General features: G+C 44.9%; 2 protein-coding genes across 5 annotated transcripts in view; one reads left to right on the top strand and one right to left on the bottom strand.

Annotated features, from left to right (window-relative positions):
- Positions 1 to 2,759, bottom strand: part of ACO2 (aconitase 2) — a 60,708-nt gene extending 57,949 nt beyond the window's left edge. Inside the window, exon 1 of one of the 2 annotated variants that reach the window (XM_049884491.1) lies at positions 2,652 to 2,759. In XM_049884491.1, the coding sequence (XP_049740448.1) occupies positions 2,652 to 2,687 (36 nt within the window). In that variant the 5' untranslated portion in view covers positions 2,688 to 2,759. The remainder of the gene's footprint in view (positions 1 to 2,651) is intronic. The other variant, XM_049884489.1, reaches the window with a different exon arrangement.
- Positions 2,760 to 2,813: 54 nt separating this feature from the next.
- PHF5A (PHD finger protein 5A) lies at positions 2,814 to 11,963 on the top strand. 3 transcript variants are annotated; one of them, XM_049884496.1, is made up of 5 exons: positions 2,814 to 2,896; positions 3,006 to 3,147; positions 3,606 to 3,686; positions 4,396 to 4,562; positions 11,290 to 11,963. In XM_049884496.1, the coding sequence occupies exons 2-5, from the start codon at positions 3,090 to 3,092 to the stop codon at positions 11,377 to 11,379; spliced, it is 396 nt and encodes a 131-aa protein (XP_049740453.1). In that variant the 5' UTR covers positions 2,814 to 2,896; positions 3,006 to 3,089; the 3' UTR covers positions 11,380 to 11,963. The 3 variants fall into 3 exon arrangements, with proteins under 3 accessions (XP_049740453.1, XP_049740454.1, XP_049740455.1); XM_049884497.1 differs by having other exon boundaries at positions 2,824 to 3,147; positions 3,663 to 3,686; XM_049884498.1 differs by lacking the exons at positions 2,814 to 2,896; positions 3,006 to 3,147 and adding an exon at positions 3,154 to 3,248 and having other exon boundaries at positions 3,663 to 3,686.
- Positions 11,964 to 18,543: the final 6,580 nt, after the last annotated feature.

Genomic DNA, 18,543 nt, shown 5'->3' with positions numbered 1-18,543 from the left:
CAAGGCGACCTGGATTTTAATCCTGGTTCTGCCATAGAGTAACTGGACTATTACTGGAAGTCACTCAGGTTTCTCAAGGTCTTGGATTCTATGACGATCGTAAACAAATACATTCTACTTGCTCATCACTTTATAGACAATCTGAAAAGAAGATTATCAGGTACTCAGTAAATGTTTCTTCAGTGAAGGTCATCCTCAAATGACAGATGATAAAACTGGGATTCAGGAAGTAACTTGTTCAAGGTCACAGGGCCAGGGTAGAACATGAACTTTCTACACAAGGTTAACATTCATGTTTTCCAAGATTGCTTTCAGTTCTAAAACATTGTTAATATACCTCTGCAGTGCAATTAATTACTTTTGGGTGTTGCCTTTCTAGCCATGGTCTTATAACTCCTACCCAGGTGACTGGGTAGGACTGTGTGATAGGGTAATTGTGGCCCACCAAGAGGACTGGTCAGTTTTGCCTTAAAAGAGACCCAACTCCAGAGCAGGGAGGAGGATCTTAACACCTTCAAGGAAGGACAGCCAGGAGTGGAGAGCAGGTCCTTTGGCCGGGATCCCTGCACTGAGAAGCTCCTGGAAGCAGGAGAGCGAGCTGTAACCCTGAAGATGGTGAGAAGCAGTGGCAGCAGAGATGTGGCAGCAGGAGACAGCATGTGGGCCACTGAGAGAGAAAGCTGAGTGCCTTTGGGGAGAGGCCGAGGGTCAAGAAGAGGTGAGCCTGCAACCACAGCTGGGGAGAAGCTGTCCTATGGGAAAAACTGTATCCTGAGTGTTCTGGAGCCTGAATTGTAACTGTTACTTCCCTAACCAGCTGCCAGGGAGTTGATTCCAACTCCTGATAAACTCCTTAGTCCTGAGTATGGTCTGTGAGTTCTGTGTGGCCACTGCAATGAATTATAGAACCCAGGAAAGAAGTAGAGAGCGCTGTGCGAAGGATGACTGGTGTCCGAATTGTTAAAGATGATAGAGCAGGCTTGTCTGGCCTCCACCTCTAGCCTTGCACTGTTGATCTTGGTTCTCCTTCCCCCTTGTGGGGCTGGAGGTCAGACGCCATCCTCATGCCATTTTTAAAAACTCTTTTCCATGCTCAATAAATTTGTAATCATTTATCTTATCAAGTAATCTTGCCTGACTGCAATACATCATGGTAAAACAGGAGTTGTACAACTATTTTCACATCATCAACCTAGAGAATCAAAAGACCTTAAGAGATAATGAAGTGCATATCCCTTGCTTTTGCCCAAACTGTGAGAAGTATTTTATAATACTTAAACCACAGTCTAAACTTAACCAATGTGATGAAAAATAACTTCTAGTACCGCAACGCTTCCTGAAAGTACAGCACACAACTTTCCAATTCTATAATCAAAGTTGCGCCACTTGATTCAAAAGTATTCACAAAGTTAAACATAAAAGGTTGCAGAGAATGTCTACGAGTGCTTTCTTCCTTTATTTTTATTAACAAAATACTCCCCTGACATTGAACCTTTGAGTATAACACCTTCCTAAAGATTGTCAGGGGCCCTAGTGGCACAGCGGTTAAGCATTTGGCTACTAACCAAAAGGTCCGTAGCTGGAATCCACCAACAGCTCCTTGGAAACCCTATGGGACAGTTCTACTCTGTCCTACAGGGTCGCTATGAGTCAGAATCGACTTGAGGTAACTGGGCTTTTTTTTTTTTTTTAAGGATTGTCAAGTTAGGTAGGGGTAAAAAAACATTTGGCAGTCACAGTTACAGTCAACTTTCTAGACGGTTCACAAAGGGAGAGTCAAGGTCAAACTGTTGAGCCTCATTACCCTCCCATATGTTACTGTAAAAGGAACTAATTGTGAGCACAAAATACTCCATTCTATTATTCTTCAAAATACAAATGTTAAGTCCAGCATCACGCCTTTTCTCAGTCTGTGAGGGCTGGCTGACGTGGAATTAGACCAGAGGGGTAGGAGGGCAGATGTCAGGACACAGCACTACAGTGACAGTGACACTCTTGAAACTTTTGCCTACTTCCTAGCACTTTCGCCACCTATCAAAATGAGAATAATCATCTCGCTAGACATGACTCAAATGATATGATGAGGAATTAAGTCTTGAAATCACGGGCAAACGTGAGATACTGCTATTGTCACTATTATTTACTACGTCGGGCAAGAAAGATCCCCCGCGCACTCTTGGCTGTGAGTTCCGCAGGGTCCTCAAAGGACGGAATAGTGTACTGGGCGAACTGGCTAGGAAGTCTCTGAGACTGAGATAGGAAGTGAGCCCTTCAGGCACTGGGCCTAACGGGCTCTACAACGACCGCACCCCCCCCCCCAGTCACCTTGTCCTCACCTTGAGGAACGGAAAGAAACCCTACGAGAACTGGCAGTGCGGTCCTCAGGAAGGAGAAAGAGGAGCCTGCACTCTCCATTCGGCCGCCGCTGCTTGTGCTTATACTTTACCGGGGGCGGGGAAAGGGCTGCGGCAGCTAACAGAGCCTGGGACGCCTTGACCTCGGGCGTCAGAGAGGCGGGCACAGACACTGGGCCCACGGCCGGGACACTACACGAAAAGTCTGCCCGAGGTCGGGCCCGCCTCGCCCACGGCCGCAAGCACAGCAGGAGGCACCCCGCCCCCGTGAACCCTGAGGGCCCTGAGCTCGCTCACCTGCAGCCGGGTCACTAGTAGGCTGTAAGGCGCCATTTTGTGCACTGACAAAGATGAGGTCGCGTGAAAGTGACGTGCCAGACGACAACTTTAAAGACTTAGGCAGGGGGCGTGGCCTGACGAGAACACAGCGCGGTGGGGCGGGGCCTCCCTAAAGGCGCCCGAGCCCAGCGAACGTAGACGGCAGAGCCGCAGTGTTAGGAACGGGCACGTGAGAAGAGAAAACGCTCGTAAAAACAGTTACGGTAATTAAATGCCTGTACAAAGATGTTTTATCGAAAAACAAATTTCGGCTATATCTTCCATCAAAATCTGGGAAAGGTATTCATTTTAGGACTTTCGCGCTCCTGCCAGGACTTACTTCCGCAGCAACCACAGAAGCTCTTCTTGGAACGTAGTGGCTTTGATCTCGCGAGGGGGAGCGCGGCTTAGTGCCTGATGGAAGTCTCCAGGACCAGTCATAACGACCAGGAGGCAGGAACAATGCGGGTCAAAGGTCGGGCGGAAGTTCCGGAAGCTTCCGGTGGCAAGTTTGAGTGGGAGCTATGGCTAAACACCACCCGGACTTGATTTTTTGCCGCAAGCAGGCTGGAGTTGGTGAGGCGGCGGCCTGCCCCCGGCTGTCTGGGTGGTGGTGGTGTTAGGCGCTGGGAGGTTGGGAGTTCTCATCACTTCTCTAGGGCTTTGTCTCGGAGCCGCCACGTTTCCCACCTCACGGTCGCGGGGTAGTGTAGGAGCGCGCGGGAGGGAAAGAGCGGGGCGCGCGGGCTGTGAGCCAGAGGTGGGCAGCAAGGGTGGGGTCCCTGGGACAGGGTTCCGAGAACGGCTGTCGCAGGTTGCCCCTGATCCCAAGAAGGGATCGTGACTGTAGGTTTGGTTCGGATGGAGGTCTACGAGGATAAGATGACTGTCCGTTAGAGTTCACTGTAGTCCCTGTCATTGTCCCCACTCCAGCCCTCTTCGTCAGAACCCTAATTCTAATGGTGCTCTATATCTTCTTTGCTCTTGCAGCCATCGGAAGACTGTGTGAAAAATGTGAGTGGAACGCGTCTTCCCAGCCCCCCCACCCCTCCCACTCAGTGGAGTCAGGGAAAGGGTATTTCCAGCGGTGCCACAAAGAGGACTTTGAGTAGATGGGACTGGAAGCATGTGGACACGGGATCCCAGGCAGCAACCATAGACCCTTTCCACCTCCCCACTCTGACTGGCACATTTTAAACAGTGCATTTAGGTTTTGCAGAAATCTCTAGCTTGAGATACGAAGAATCGCCAGAGTAGCATGACCCCCAACCTAACATACACAGGTCTTTTTGCTGCAGTTATGTAGAGCTATCATCTACCAAAAGTTGGTAGTTCGAATCCACCAGCTGCTCCTTGGAAACACTATGAGTCAGGATTCTGAGAAGCACTATCTCAGGTTGCCCCAGACCTGAGAGGGGCTTCAGGAAGGGATTGTGACTGTTCTGTCCTATAAGGTCACCACGAGTGGTAATCAACTTGGCAGTAGTGGGTTTGGTCTTTTTGGTTTATCTACAAGGGGCTGTGCTATGCTCTTTATGTATGTTAATGTTTTGTAAGTGTTAAGGGGATTGAGATGGATACTGGGTAATGGCAAAGTAGAGGAAGGGCCCTAAACTCACTGTCCAAAAGAAACTAGTACACCACCCATAGCTGAAGGAGGGCAAAGCACTTGGGAGAGGAAGTACTTGCAGGTGAGCATAACTCCATTCACTTTTCTTCACAGGCGATGGCAAGTGTGTGATCTGTGACTCCTATGTGCGTCCCTGTACCCTGGTGCGCATATGTGATGAGTGTAATTATGGCTCTTACCAAGGGCGCTGTGTGATCTGTGGAGGCCCCGGAGTCTCCGATGCCTATTACTGTAAGGAATGCACCATCCAGGAGAAGGATGTGAGTGTTCACAAAGCTTTCTACCTGACCCTTCCTTTTATTTAGTAACGCTTTGCCATCCACAGCAAATTTTTATGGTCTGCAGAGATGACTATGTTCAGCTAATCACCTAAGTTATCATTTTTTCAAGCTCTGTGAGCCAAACTGGGTGTAGCTCAATAAAAGGCAAGAGAAGTGCAGAGAAGCAACTCTTTGTCAACACCTGCAATTTGGAGAGCCCTGTCTCTATTCCTTTGATGTCTCCCTGTGGTGGTTGTTACCCAGAAACAACATCCTGCATTTGTAAGTCCTAACACAGGCCATATTGTATAAAAGCCACTCAGCATATCTCTTGCTTCTGCTATCCTTAAGGGCTGTTTGGGTGGATATGGTGACAAAGTTGAGTTTGGGACAACTTGAGCTGGTTTCAGCTTTAAGCAGCTAAAGAATGCCTTTGGTTTAATGTTGCAGCATTGATTGTGGTTCTGCCTCATGATATTTTTGTTCCCTGGCATTGTGTAGTCGCAGTGGCTAGTTACTAATGTTCAACTCCCTGAGCCAAATGGCAGGAGAGAGGGCTTATAGATCAGCACCAAAGACAAATTTTACCGTTTTTCTTTAGATTAGTACTGGCAGCAGGCCCCCTGGGTTGTGGGGGAACCCGTGAGTCAGTTAACTTGTTTTCTCAGAACACTTTTTTAATTTATATTTTCCACATCTATTCCGTGTTTGTTCTGCATCATCCATGCACATCGTCTATTCCACGTCTGTTAAAGGTAAATTCCACCACTATTCTACATCTATTCTGCATATGTTCCACATCATCTGTTCTTAGGACACTTTAAAAGGAAGTATGTTACAGTCCCATTGGACTAATAGAGGGGACCTGCTTACCTAGTAGGAACCCTTGTGGCACAGTGGTTAAGTGCTTGGCTGCTAACCAGAAGGTTGGCGGTTGGAATCCACCAGCCACTCCATGGGAGAAAGATAAGACAGTCTGCTTCTGTAAAGATTTACAGCCTTGGAAACCCTATGGGGCAGGTCTGCTCTGTCCTGTGGGGTCACTATGGGTCAGAATTGACTCGACAGCAATGAGATGTTTTTTTGGTTTGGTTACCTAGTGTAGGATAAGACAAAAGGTAAATATTCTTCATGTTTTGGTAAACTTACAGTGGGTACTTTATTAATGTTATTGCCCTTATTCCACACACTATGTCAAATGGGTGTCATTATTATCATTCCCATTTTACAGTCCCCCACCCAGCTAATAAGTGGCAAGCCCAGGCTGTCTGACTAAACCTTGTGGTGTCACAATTACACCATGTTGTCTTTTATAAGTCATTTCGGTAAGATGTATCCATGTGGAGGAGAAACAGCCCAACCACCTTAGCAGTCCATGCATCTGGATCCTGTCTGCCCCCACTAAGTGTGACATCAGGCCAGATAAGACCATTTCTTAGACCATTAAGTCTTTTATTTAGGGAGATAAGAAAGGCCATAACTAAAGAACGAAAAAAATAATTCTCCTAAACGCTCATTTGTATTTCACCATTGTCAAGTCATGTCCTACTTTTTCTAACTGTGGGTCTGGTCAGCCAGCTAGATTAAATTCCTTTAGAGCAAGGACCTTGGATTGTGTATTTGTTTCTTTTCCTTTTCTCCAGTTCTTGGTACGATCCCTGGCACGTAGTCCAAACGTGATAGGACGTTTTGGTGATGCCCCACAAATCACCCACCCTGCAGGCTGTCTGATATGTACTAGGTGTTTGGTAATTACTTATAGAGAATATAAGCAGTGAAACCGTGCTAAGGCAACAGCAGGGAAGAGAAAGTTTAAACAATTCTTAAACTAGAGTCTATCAGTGACAACATTTTCGTGAACTTTGCATGGCTATAGCAAGAGTTCTTACCTAACATAATCTTTGCAACCAGACAGTGCTTAATGTTAATTGTCATCTGGCTTGTCTGCATGTGGTGTGTGACCTGATACCTTTGCATCTTCATGCCTCATTTTGTCCCTGAGAATTATCCTAGATGGTACTTCCCCTACTGCCCATTATACAGGAATGTTCTGAGGATATTTGAGATGGCATCTAGCTCACATGTACTCAGCACTCGTTTCCAAGGAACACAAAGCAGTCCAGTGACACGATCCACCTCTTAGCCTTATAGATCGTCATGGAGATTATGTCCCCGAGACTTTTTCCTATGCAGACATCTTCCTAGAACCATCACAACCCCATTATTGTTCTCTTCTTGCAGCTTTCATCATTTATAAAGGAATTAGACCAGTAAGCTAAGCTGGGTCCTCTCACAGTTTTTCAAAGCCACAAGAGTAATTAGGAGTCAGGAGTAATATTTGTGGGCACTGCTACCAGAGGACGAATGTGTGTTTTTTTATAGGCCAGCATTGTATTTATAGGGCTTAGCCCTTGATTCCTTTACTCCTTTGACTTACCATTTTCCCAAATCTCCCGACCAGAAAAGAAGAAAAGTAGTAGCTAACATTTTCGGAGCTCTTGCTATATACCGGGTCCTGTGCTGACTGTTCTTTTACAAATGTCCCATGTGATACAGATAAGGAAATGGAGGCTTAGAAAAGTTAAGCAACTTGGCCCAGGTCATGTGGCTAGTAAGTGGCAGATCTAGGTCTAGAACGTAGGTCTGCCTGACTCTTATTCTTGGCCTTTTTTCGTTGTCTCCCTGTGGAGAAAGGTGAGGGCAGTGGTGGTTCGGTGGTAGAATTCTCGCCTTCCGTCTAAGAGACCCAGTATTGATTGCCGGTCACTGCACCTCGTGTGCAGCCTCCACCCTTCTGTCACTGGAGGCTTGTGTGTTGCTATGATGCTGAACCAGTTTCAGCAGAGCTTCCAGACTAAGATAGACTAGGAAGAAAGGCCTGGTGATCTATTTCCAAGAAATCAGTCAGTGAGAACCCTGTGGATCACAGCAGTCTGATCTGCAGCCATTCATGGGGATGGTGCAGCCCGGCAGCGTTGTAGTCGTTACACGTGGGGGCCCCACGAGCCAGGGGCTGACAGTGGCAGCCAACAGCAAGGAAAAAGGCTAAACTAAAATTAAGATAATTAAACTTTTCCCTAACAAGAGAAATTAAATACTCAGTAAAATTTTGTTGGGTAGGGGTGAACATTAGATCACAAATCATTGTAATAGCAAAGTTTTTTTGTTTTGTTTTGTTTTTCTTTCCAATATAGCCTGGTTGCAATGCATGGTCAAACTCAAAGAACTTAGTCCTAACCACCTCACTGCATTGCTTTTGTCAAGATGGTTAAGGATCTGCCTCTCCCTTTTGTTATTTCTACCATTCTCTGCTCCCCATGAAACAAACACAAAAAAAAACCAAACCCAGTGCTGTTGAGTTGATTCCGACTCATACCGACCCTATAGGACAGAGTAGAACTGTCCCATAGAGTTGCCAAGGAGTGCCTGGCAGATTGAAACTGCCGACCCTTTGGTTAGCAACTGTAGCACTTAACTACTTTCTCATAAAAGGGAACAGCAATTACAGCAGTTGGATAGATGGAAAAAAAAAATTATACTTTTCAAAGTTAATTTACAGATATAACATTCTCTCCAACTTCCTGAACTATGTTCTCCCTTGTTAGGAAGAACACCAGACTGGGAGACAGAAAGCCTGTGTTCAAGTCTTGGCTCTGCAACTAACACGTTGTATGTAGCTTTGGGGAAATCTCTGCAAAAGGAGAGTAGTAAACCCCATCACCTCATGGATGGCTTTATTGAGTGCTGGGTGCTTGGAGATCTTTGAGTTTTTTTTCTTTTTAACCCCAAATAGAATAATGCGATACTCTTAGGGTCCCAGACTGTTGTATGTTGTCAGGTTTTTGTATCATAAATATTCATTAAACAGTTGCTGAGTGAACAACATTTCATTTTCTAGTTTCTGTTACTTAAAGCAGATCCCACCAGTGGCACCCATTCCCAATTTCTTGTTAACATTTGTAAAAAAAAAAAAAAAAAGAAATGTAGACCCATTTTAAGTAAATGTGTTTTTCTGATCTCAATTTTTTTTTTTTAATTGGTTTTCCTAGATTTCAGTTCTGTATGACTTTCCCCTTGGTATATTTTCATACATGGTCTGTGTTGGGTTTTTTTTTGTAAGTATTGATTGAAACAGCCTGGGTTTTCATCAGTGAGCTTTCTAGAGCTTACTTTCCTGCATAGAAGTGGACTTGAAATACAACCTTTCTCGGGAAGGAAACCCAAAGGCATGTTCTCCTCCTCAATGGTCGCTCCAGAAGTACAGCTTCCAGTTCTCCTGGTAACGTTTAAAAGGACGTGCTTAGTATAATGGAAACATCGGAGGTACTCAGTGGCTTTTGTGGATGAGTGACTATAACCCCTTACTTGGCAGTCTAGTGTCTCCTTTGTTGTGAAATTTTAGAAATCATAGTAGCCATAAAACATGCTTTCTGTGGGATTCAGTTCAAGCTACAGCTGCCTGAAATAAAAGCCCCCTGTGCTGGGAATGGGGAGATCTGTGTCAGCGATACCTGCTCAGGGAGGATTGAGAGAGCATACAGAGCTGCTGTCATCAGACATTGCCAACTAGAAACCAAACTCATTGCCGTCAAGTCGATTCCACTCACGGGAACCTTATAGGACAGAGCAGAACTGCCCCATAGGGTTTCCAAGGCTGTAAACCTTCATGGAAGCAGACTGCTACATCTGTCTCCCGTGAAGCCGCTGGCGGGTTCAAACTGCCAGCCTTTTGGTTAGCAGCCAAGCACTTTAGCCACTGCACCACCAGGGCTCCTTCATACATTGCCAGTGTTTCAAAAATATCCTCTAGCCCAGCTCACAGGTGTACATCCTCCAAGGTTTCTTGATAGTCCTTCCATCTTCTTTCAGACTGTCTCCATTCAGGCATAGTCGGCAAAAGCCAGCCAGTTCAGTGCACACATTCCTATCTCTCACAACACTGGTAGACTTTGAGAACAACCATGAGGCTCTAGGGAGCTGTGGAGAAAATAAAAAGCAGGGGAGTTTAGGTAAGAAAACATGGAGTCAGAGAGTGCAGTGAAGTCACATAAAGCTAGGGAGGATCTAATAATCTAATGCATTGGTTTTCAGCTTTATTTTTCTTAACGTGTAGAGTCCTAGCTTTAAAAAGTATCTTCCATAAAAGCCACGCACGCACGTGTGTGTGGTTGAGCCATTTTGAAATCGCTAGTATTTGGCTGTTTTTGGCAATTTCTTAAAACTTATTAAGGGCTGACTATGTGCCAGGCACTGTTCTTAATGTGTTTGTTAAATCATTAAATCCTTTTAATTCTCTGAGGCAGGTTCTACCATTATAGTCATTTACATGTGATTAAACTGAGACTCGAGGTTAAGTAACTTATCATAAGTCATGTGGTCTGGCTTTAGAGCCTACCATCTTAACCTAAGCAGTGAGTGAGAACAGAGCTGTGCAGATTCAGGGATGGGTCCTCCCATCACCTGGTGTCTAGCAGGAATCTCAGGCTCTATAAATACAGTGTGTAAACACTGACCTGATTCGGTCCTCTTACTTTACACTTGGGGAATATGAGCCCAAAGGGACTTGCCCATGGTCACACAGCAAGTCAGCAAGGCACAAATTAGGCTATCGTCATACCACAAATTATCATAAAAAAACTAAAAAAGTATCATAGGATCTATAAAAAGCTTAGAGCGCTGTCTGCCTTAATATCAGGCCTTTTTAGGCCAAGAGAGGCAGCTGTTACCTTATTGTTACAGGACCTTAAATACAGGTTACATGGCTTAAGTTCATCCAGCCGTTGGTACGGCTTGGCCTAGAACCTTGGCTACCTGATTACACCAAGCTACACGGATGAGAGTTCTTGACGTAATACCTGGTACGTGGAAAATAATCATCAGACCCGTGAAGGCTTTTACCAGTACCAACTTACCCAGTTTTCCTCCCATCATCCCAAATCAACTGATGGAGTCATGATTCCTGGAGAACAGCTTCCCAGAGGTTCAGTGAACCCACTCAAGCTCCCAGAATGGCCAGGGGAGCATGTCATTACAGATCAAAGCATGGACCATCAACAGCCATCTCTAGGCAGGGGCACTACCTCCCTGAGGCCATGCGTCAAATTCAGGGAATTAATAAAGACACAGCAAACCTATGGTACTTAAAACGTAAGGCCCTATTTCCTAGAGTCTTCAGAGTTTTTCCTTTCTGATCCTCTCCGTTCTTGGGATAGTGCTTCTATGCAGGAGGGCCAGGGAGCTGAATCTGCAGATCATTCCTGTGTCTCCCTTTCGCTTGAAGAAAATCCTTTGCGTATTTTTTAAGAGTCTCAGATTCTACCTCAACTGTATCAGATTAGCAACAGAAGTAGGCTTAGAATTTAACATTCTAAGTGTAATTGTAATCGCAGGTCACTGGGTAGAGGGTCGGCAGGCCCTGGGCACGTTCTAGGTGCTTAGTAAATTCTTGATAACTGACTGAATAGGGTGACTGGTGAAATGAACAGCTAAGCCATTAATCCAGAAGCTTCAAAAGTCAAGAGATTGGAAAGACAGTGCTGACTGAGCGGACTTCCCAATTAAGGAGTTGTAGGGGTGTTTGGACACAATTGCAAAGCCATTTATTGGGGTTTTGAATACTAGGATGAGTTTAACTTGTGTTCCTTCTGTGACCTAATTTTTATCTTTAATCCCTCTCGATTCAGGCCTAAAAGACTTTTAACCATTTATCAATTTTTCTGTTTTCCAGAGAGATGGTTGCCCAAAGATTGTCAATTTGGGGAGCTCTAAGACTGATCTCTTCTATGAACGCAAAAAATACGGCTTCAAAAAGAGGTGATTGGCCGGTGGTCCCTTCCTCCCCCCATCAAGCTGCTGCAGCTGCCAGAGAAGACACCCATGACCACCAGCAGAAAGGCAGTGGAACCCAGAACATCACCAGACTTGCCTGTTAGTATACTGGCACCTTTCCACCCCCTTCCTCTCCCCTCACCCGGACATGTGGTAGGAACAGAAAAGGATTTTTCGTAGAGCATTCTGGCAGACTGTCTCAGAGAGAAATTGATAGATTAGTTGGTTTTTCTTGAATTTGAGACACAAGCCTCTGTTCTCCATGTGGATGTTTTTCTCTACACTGAGAGCCTCTAAAGAGGAATAATATCATTTGTCTTCTGTTTGGGGCATTGCCTATGAAGCTGTTCTCACCACCACAGTGGGAAATGTGATCTTACAGCAGCCCGGATGGCAGTTGCCCTTGATGAAACATCTTTAGGGTGTGGTGGGGAGCTGTCCGAACAATAAACAAGGGATTGGATCTTGTAAAGCTTACCGGGTGGTGCTGGTTTCATGTTATTTTTCTTCTGAGAAATTAGAAACCCTTTCTGTTGCTATCATATTAATAAAATTGGTGTTTATTTTCTGGTAGTTGGTCACCTTCCTCATTTAAATTTAACTCTAGGAATTTATTTTAGTCATCCAAGAATGTGTGATTCAAATGAGAGGAAGAGGAATTCATTAAGACCTCGTCCTCTTACTGCCACTGGAATAAATTCAAAACCACTCATACTGTTCATTGTGTATAGATAAACCAAAGTCATTTTTGAAAACTTGGCTATTTTTAAACTGAAGTGGTGGCTTCTAGTAATGGTGAAGGGACTGAGACAAAATTAAATCAAATTGATGAGTTAGGAAGATTCAACTTAGTTGATTTGTTTCATAAAGCTCTTATTTACTAACATTGAGGGGATGTTTTCATTTTGAGAAGGCTTGTATTTTTTTAAGCAGATTAAGAGATAACTCCTCTTCCTTACCCTGACTGGACTCTCTGTAATTTCTACATGCTGAACCCTGATGGCATGGTCGTTAAGCTACAGCTGCGAACCAAAAGGTTTGCAGCTCAAATTCACCAGCCGCTCTTTGGAAACTCTATGGAGCAGTTCTGCTCTGTCCTGTAGGGTTGCAATCAGTCAGAATCAACTCGATGGCAATTGGTTAGACGTAATTAGCAAGTTATCCTTAAGAGACACAGTCATAGTTTGAGACATCAAGCCAAGCAGGTCTTTGACGCTGGGTCTTAAGAAGAGGTTGTGAGTCCTGATGGCCCAAGGTAACACTGCAACTTGGCAGCAAAGCCAAGGAAAGAAATGAGAGTCTCCTCACTGCTTATCCAGGGTTTTGGTTTGGGTCAATAATTATTTATGATGTATTGAGTGTACAAAATTGAATTAAAATAATCTCTGCCTTCAAAGATTTTACTAAGGGAACCTGACAGGAACAGATAATTCCAGCATAACCCAGAGACTGTACACAGAGGTTCTTGGCCCAGCTTGAGGGTACATCAGGAAGGGGGGGAAGATCATAGCCCTAAGGCAGGGGATAAAAAGCCTTACCATCACCTGCCAGGCACCTTAATGGCCTCTAGGACAGTGGGGCTTTTCAGTTCCTCAAGCTGCTGCTGCTTGCTTTCCTGTCTTAGTGCTTTTTTACCCTAAACCCCTTTGTAATCCCTGTCCTATTGTTTAGCTAACTCCTACTCATCCTTTAGATCTCAGCCAAATATTTCCTCAAAGATGCTTGTCACAACCCCCAATCTAAGTCAGCTCCCCTTTTTACACTCCCACATAGCACCCTGTATGTTTTCTTCATAGCATTTGGTGATTATTGACTGTTGCCTACTAGGCTGTACGCCAGGAGGGCAGGAACCAAGCCTGCTCCGCCCAGCGTATAGCAGGTGCTTATATTTATTTAACGACTAATTGAAGTGATGAAAACTGGATAATAAACTGGGCTTTGAAGGGTATGTTGGAGCCTACAGGCAAAGGGGGAGGAGGAGGATAAGGACATTGGTGGCAGGAAAACAGTCTCAGCAAAGGCAAAGTGCTAGACCGAGCATGTTTGAGGAGTTCTACGGGGGACTGGTTACTAAAGAATCAGGTGGGGGTTGGGATATGTCAAGAGAGTTGGCAGAAACCAGATCATGTTCAGATTAGAATTAGAATTGGTAATTAATTCCACAGTAACTTTAGTTTTAATATGTCATATAAGTCCAAATGCTTTATTTTACCAGAAATTTTTTTTCCAATTGCCTATTAAGCACCCTAGTCCACATTGCATCTACCAATGTCTCAAAGGCCACTCCTTAAGTTTCAGCAAAATGCCACCCTGAGCGTGCCCACATCCAGCGTTAAAGACTTTGTGAGGGAGTGCCAGATGAACACCCAGTAGCATCTCCAAGGGCATGCCCCCTCCACACGGATCTGCAAGTTCAACCTTAGCCCAGTAAATTCAGCAGCCCTCTCCTCTGTCACCTAATTTCATAATGCCATCCTTGGCTTGTTTCTTTGTGATCATCAGAGACCAAAAGAGGAATAGAACGTAATGAGTGAAATAACACCTGGGATAAAGAGTCTTGAAGTTCAAATCCTTAATTGCTGTCTACCTTGGGCTTTGGGATATTGCCCTTCCAAGTTTAAAAATTAGGATAATGATACTTCCAAATGCTCTGCTGAGAAAATACTGCTTACAAGCTGAATATAGTTCTGTGAAGAGACTGAGAATAATGTCAGCCAAATGTATATCACCACAGAAAGTCAGAATGGTCTAGCGTTCTCCATTTTTCAAATAAGCACTACCTATGGAAAACCTGCTGGTCAGCATTCAAATCCACTTAATGGCAGTGGTTTTTTTTTTTTTTTTCATGTAGGTCTAGTTGAAATAATCGAACTCTTAATGGTCGGCCTAAGAAAACTAAGGTTCCCCTTTCTGGATTATCACTACTATTTCTGCTGTCGCTACTCCTTTAATAAGTATTCAATGTAGTACACACTTTTCTTTGCCAACAGTATAATTCAAATGCATCAGTTCTTCAGTCTTCCTTATTCGTTGTCCATCGTCCATGGCTTGGGTCAGGCGCACCTTGGTTCTCAAAGTGACATCTTTGCTTTTTAACACTTTAAAGAGGTTTTTGCAGCCGAACAAACATCTGTCTTGGAAGAAGTACAGTCAGAATGCTGTTTAGAAGGGAGAATGGTAAGACTTTGTCTCACTTACTTTGGACATGTTATCAGGAGGGACCAGTCCCTGGAGAAGGACATCATGCTTGGTAAAGTAGAGGGTCAACAAAAAAGAGGAAGGCCCTTGACAAGATGGATGGACACAGTGGCTGTAACGATGGGCTCAAACACAGCAACAATTCTGAGGATGGGGCAGGACTGGCCAGTGTTTTGTTCCGTTGTACACAGGATCATTATGAATCGGAACCAACTTGACGGCACCTAACAACAACACTACATACTCAGTTCTAGGTTCTAAAAAGGATGAGTGTCTTCGTACTTCCAGCTTCTCACTCAGATACACTGTACACATGTCAAATTAATCTCCCTTCAAAAACTACTTATCACGTGCTTTTGCTTAAAGAATGGGGGGTGTAATGGGAAATGTACGGCTTTTATAAGTTTAGACACGTTTGAATTCTGCACTGCTATTCACCAGCAAGTCATTTAGTCTCTCTGTGCTTCTGTTTCCTTATTTATTAAATAAGGATAATAGTGCTTATCTCTTCAAATTGTGTGGATTACATTGGTGCCCTTCCTGGAAAAGGCACTATATAACATAAATGGTAGTTCTTATACAATAAGTCCATACTTCATACATAAATTTCTCTCCCTTGTCATCAAGTTGGCTCCAACTCACAGCGACCTTATATAAAACAGTACAAAATGTTGCCAGGTCCGGCACCGTCTTCGTGATTGTTGGTATGTTTGAGTCCACTGTTTGAGCTATTATGTCAATCCATCTCATTGAGTGTTTCCCTCATTTTCACTGACCCTCCACTTTATCAACCATGATGTCCTTTTCTAGTGACTGGTCTTTCCCAATGACGTGGCCAAAGTAAGCGAGCCAAGGTCTTGCTATCCTTACTTCTAAGAACCATCCTCCTTTACTCCCAGGGTTTTTCCTCTCTCACTCTGTGCCCTCTAGTCCATCCCTGCGTACTTCTATCTTCTTGCCTCTGTTTCCTTTGAAGTACCCTTCCACCTTTACCTCAGTTGGCCAACTCTACCTCTTCCTTCCAGCATCTTGACATCTCATGCCGCCTCCAGATGCTTCATACCCCACAACCTCTCACACACTTCAATTATTTTCATTCCAAGTACCTATATCTAACAAAAACAAGTTTCGTGAAACAATATTTACTACTGTACTTCAATATTTTTATCCCATTCTATTCTAAAATTTCTGGCTGGAATCCATTGAGTGATTTTATGACCCCACTAACTGATCACAGCTCAGGATTTAAAAGGTGAACTAGATGATAAGGTCCTTGAGCTTCTTTTGCCTCACCCTTCATTGGAGGGCGCACAGTAGGCAGGCACTCAATTACTTGTTACACTGAACTAAAAAGGGAGTCACAAACTCAGGACTCTGCCTAAGGAATATAATTGAAAAGGGATGGGTGTAAGAAGAATAGCTCAAGCATGATGATAAATGGTATGTCACCCTAGGCCTCAGTGTCTGAGAGACAATAGGGGACAGTGGAAACCTTGGGGAACCAGAGAACACAGGCCCTGTCTAAAGGAGACAGCTGCTATTCAACTCCAGACAATTGTTACTAGCTTGAATGGCTAGTGTTACCAGATCTTTTGAATTTAGGACAAGTGGCAAGTTATTTTTGTGCAATATCCCAATGTTTAAATATTGGCAACTCTTTTAAAAATTTTGTACTATGGCATATGCCAAAATACATCCTCAGATGTGGACCTTGGCCTGCCAATTAGCAGTTTCTAAATTAAGATAATTAACTTCCCAAACTGAACTGACTAAATTTCAGAGAGACTGTGTGTCACTCTAATCTAACCTCTAGCTCTTAACAGTAGTTTGAAGCTAAGAGATAGAACAAGGTGGAAGGGTCTTTGCCTTAATTGGGATTTTCCTGCCATTAAAAAAAAGGGAGGGGGAATTCAATTTTGCCATCTCTTCCCATTTACTGAGCTCCTTATCAACTCTATCCCCCCCAGTGGCTGGTCACCACCACCAAGGCTAAAATGTTACTTTCTTTGAACACTGCGTTTTAGGGTCTTAGCAAAGGATAGGCTAGTCCACTTACCTTGTTTACTAGAATTCACTCACAGTGGTATTGGTGAATAGCCAATCATTTGCCCTCAGCATCCAATCTCTCTTTTCCAAAGCCAGTTTTGCTATGGCTGTCTTTGCTGCTGCCCATCTAGAGCAGTGCATCCAACGAATCAAATGGAGAAACTGTTTTGGGGATAACTTCAAAGAAACAATACGAAATTTCTCGCCCTGGCCTGTTGTGTATGAGTGACTCATCCCTGAGAATTAGTTAATTGGGGCCAATTACAACCAGCCTGACCTGTCAAAGCACAAAAACATAGGCAGAACTTGCTTCCTCTCTGAGAATTTGCCCAGCCAGTGTTCTCTTGGCACATGTTTACTTCTCAAGCTCACCATTTTGAAAGCACCATGTGTGCCTTTCAACATATGATTATTCAAAAAGGGAGGCGACTCTGGAATGCTTGACTAGGAATTCAACTCACAATTAAGCCCTGACAAGATGAAATCACACGTTGAGGAGAGAAAAACCACAGGATAAATGGAGACATCAGCAATTAAGGAGGGTGATTACCTTTTATTCCCTCTATTTTATCTTTTCCTATTTCTACGAGAGCCCTTTACCCAGAGCTTCAGTTTGCCAAGGAGCCTGGATTTCTCGGCTTCCCTTTTAGTGATGCTGCTTAGGGCTGATGGGTTTGCAGCACTGCAAGGGAGATTTGAATAAAAGCCTTCCTCCTCCTAGGGACTGGGGCCACTCTTCCTCAGCCTGCACAGAATGGTGGAACACATCTACCCTTTATCCCCACATCTGGACTCCATCCGTCCTTCCTGAGATGCTGCAGGAGAACTCCTTTCAACTCACCCTCACTTTTCTCCTTCCGCCTTGGAAGGATATGTAGGACGCGACGCAGTGTGGCCAGAACGGTTACCTTTTAAGTATAGAAACCACTTGGCCAGGCCTTACATACAGTCTTACAATTAATCCTCACGCGACTTTATATTAAACCTCACGATTTTCTGTCAGGAAACTGAGGTTTGATGTTTTAAAAAGAGATCTGTTGTCATTAAATCGAGTACTATTAAATGAAGATCACACAGTAGGTGGCAAAACTGGAATTCAAACCCATGTAGTTCCACGACTGCCTTTAATGTGACTACAAATACCAGCATCCCTTACAGTGCCCTACTGCGCAAACGCCACCCCCGCAAGGGCCCGGCGTCCTCGGCCCTCTCGGTCCCCCTCCTTAGTCCTAGCGGTTAGATCCAAAACCCAATCAGACGGCACCCCGCCCCGCGCTCCGACCAATGGGTAGGCTGTTGCTAACGCTGCAGCTGTATTTTTAGCTCTTCAATTCTCTGGAGCCTAGTGGGGCTGTTGGGTCTCGCTCCCCGGGTAGAACTCGTGAAGGGAAGGGAGGAGAGGGAAGTGGAGGCGGGGGAAGAGGGGAGGGAAGCGAGGTAGAGGAGGGTGGAGCGGAGCCAGGCGGAGGGGCGCGTGTGTGACGCGCAGCCACTGGCTGACGCACGAGCAAGTAGTCCCTGGAGGTGCCTCTTGGGCTGTACAGGGTGTGGGGGATGGGAGTCCCAGGCTTCGGCTCCTCCTGCGTCCCTGTCCCGGTGGAGTTGGCCCTCCAGCCGGCGGAGTTTCCCTTCTGCGGTCAACCAAAGCGAATTTCAGCCCCACCGTTTTTGCTCTCTGCCCTTGCCAAAAAAAGTGATCGAGGGGAAAAAAACCAAGTTTGTCGTAGCTGAAACTTGCGGATCTCGCCACCCCACGTGGGTTTGGCGTCTGCCGTTGGGTCGCAAGCGGCTGGACTGAGACTAAAGGTCGGGGTGGAGAGTGGGCGATCTAGGACGGGATCGGGGAGGAGACGGCACACTTCAGCTCTTAGGCTTTGCGCCTCGCCAGCTGGCAGTCCCGTCCGCCTGT

This window comes from Elephas maximus, chromosome 4 (genome assembly GCF_024166365.1).
Source record: "Elephas maximus indicus isolate mEleMax1 chromosome 4, mEleMax1 primary haplotype, whole genome shotgun sequence".
Lineage (NCBI taxonomy): Eukaryota > Metazoa > Chordata > Mammalia > Proboscidea > Elephantidae > Elephas > Elephas maximus.
The sequence above is the reverse complement of the archived record's forward strand: the minus strand, read 5'-3'. Positions and strand labels throughout refer to the sequence as shown.

Coding starts and splice junctions, on each gene's coding strand:
- PHF5A (XM_049884496.1), top strand. CDS start 3,090: ATGGAAGTCTCCAGGACCAGTCATAACGACCAGGAGGCAGGAACAATG. Junction 3,148..3,605: donor AGGAACAATGCGGGTCAAAG/GTCGGGCGGAAG, acceptor TCCCCACTCCAG/CCCTCTTCGTCAGAACCCTA. Junction 3,687..4,395: donor CGGAAGACTGTGTGAAAAAT/GTGAGTGGAACG, acceptor TTTTCTTCACAG/GCGATGGCAAGTGTGTGATC.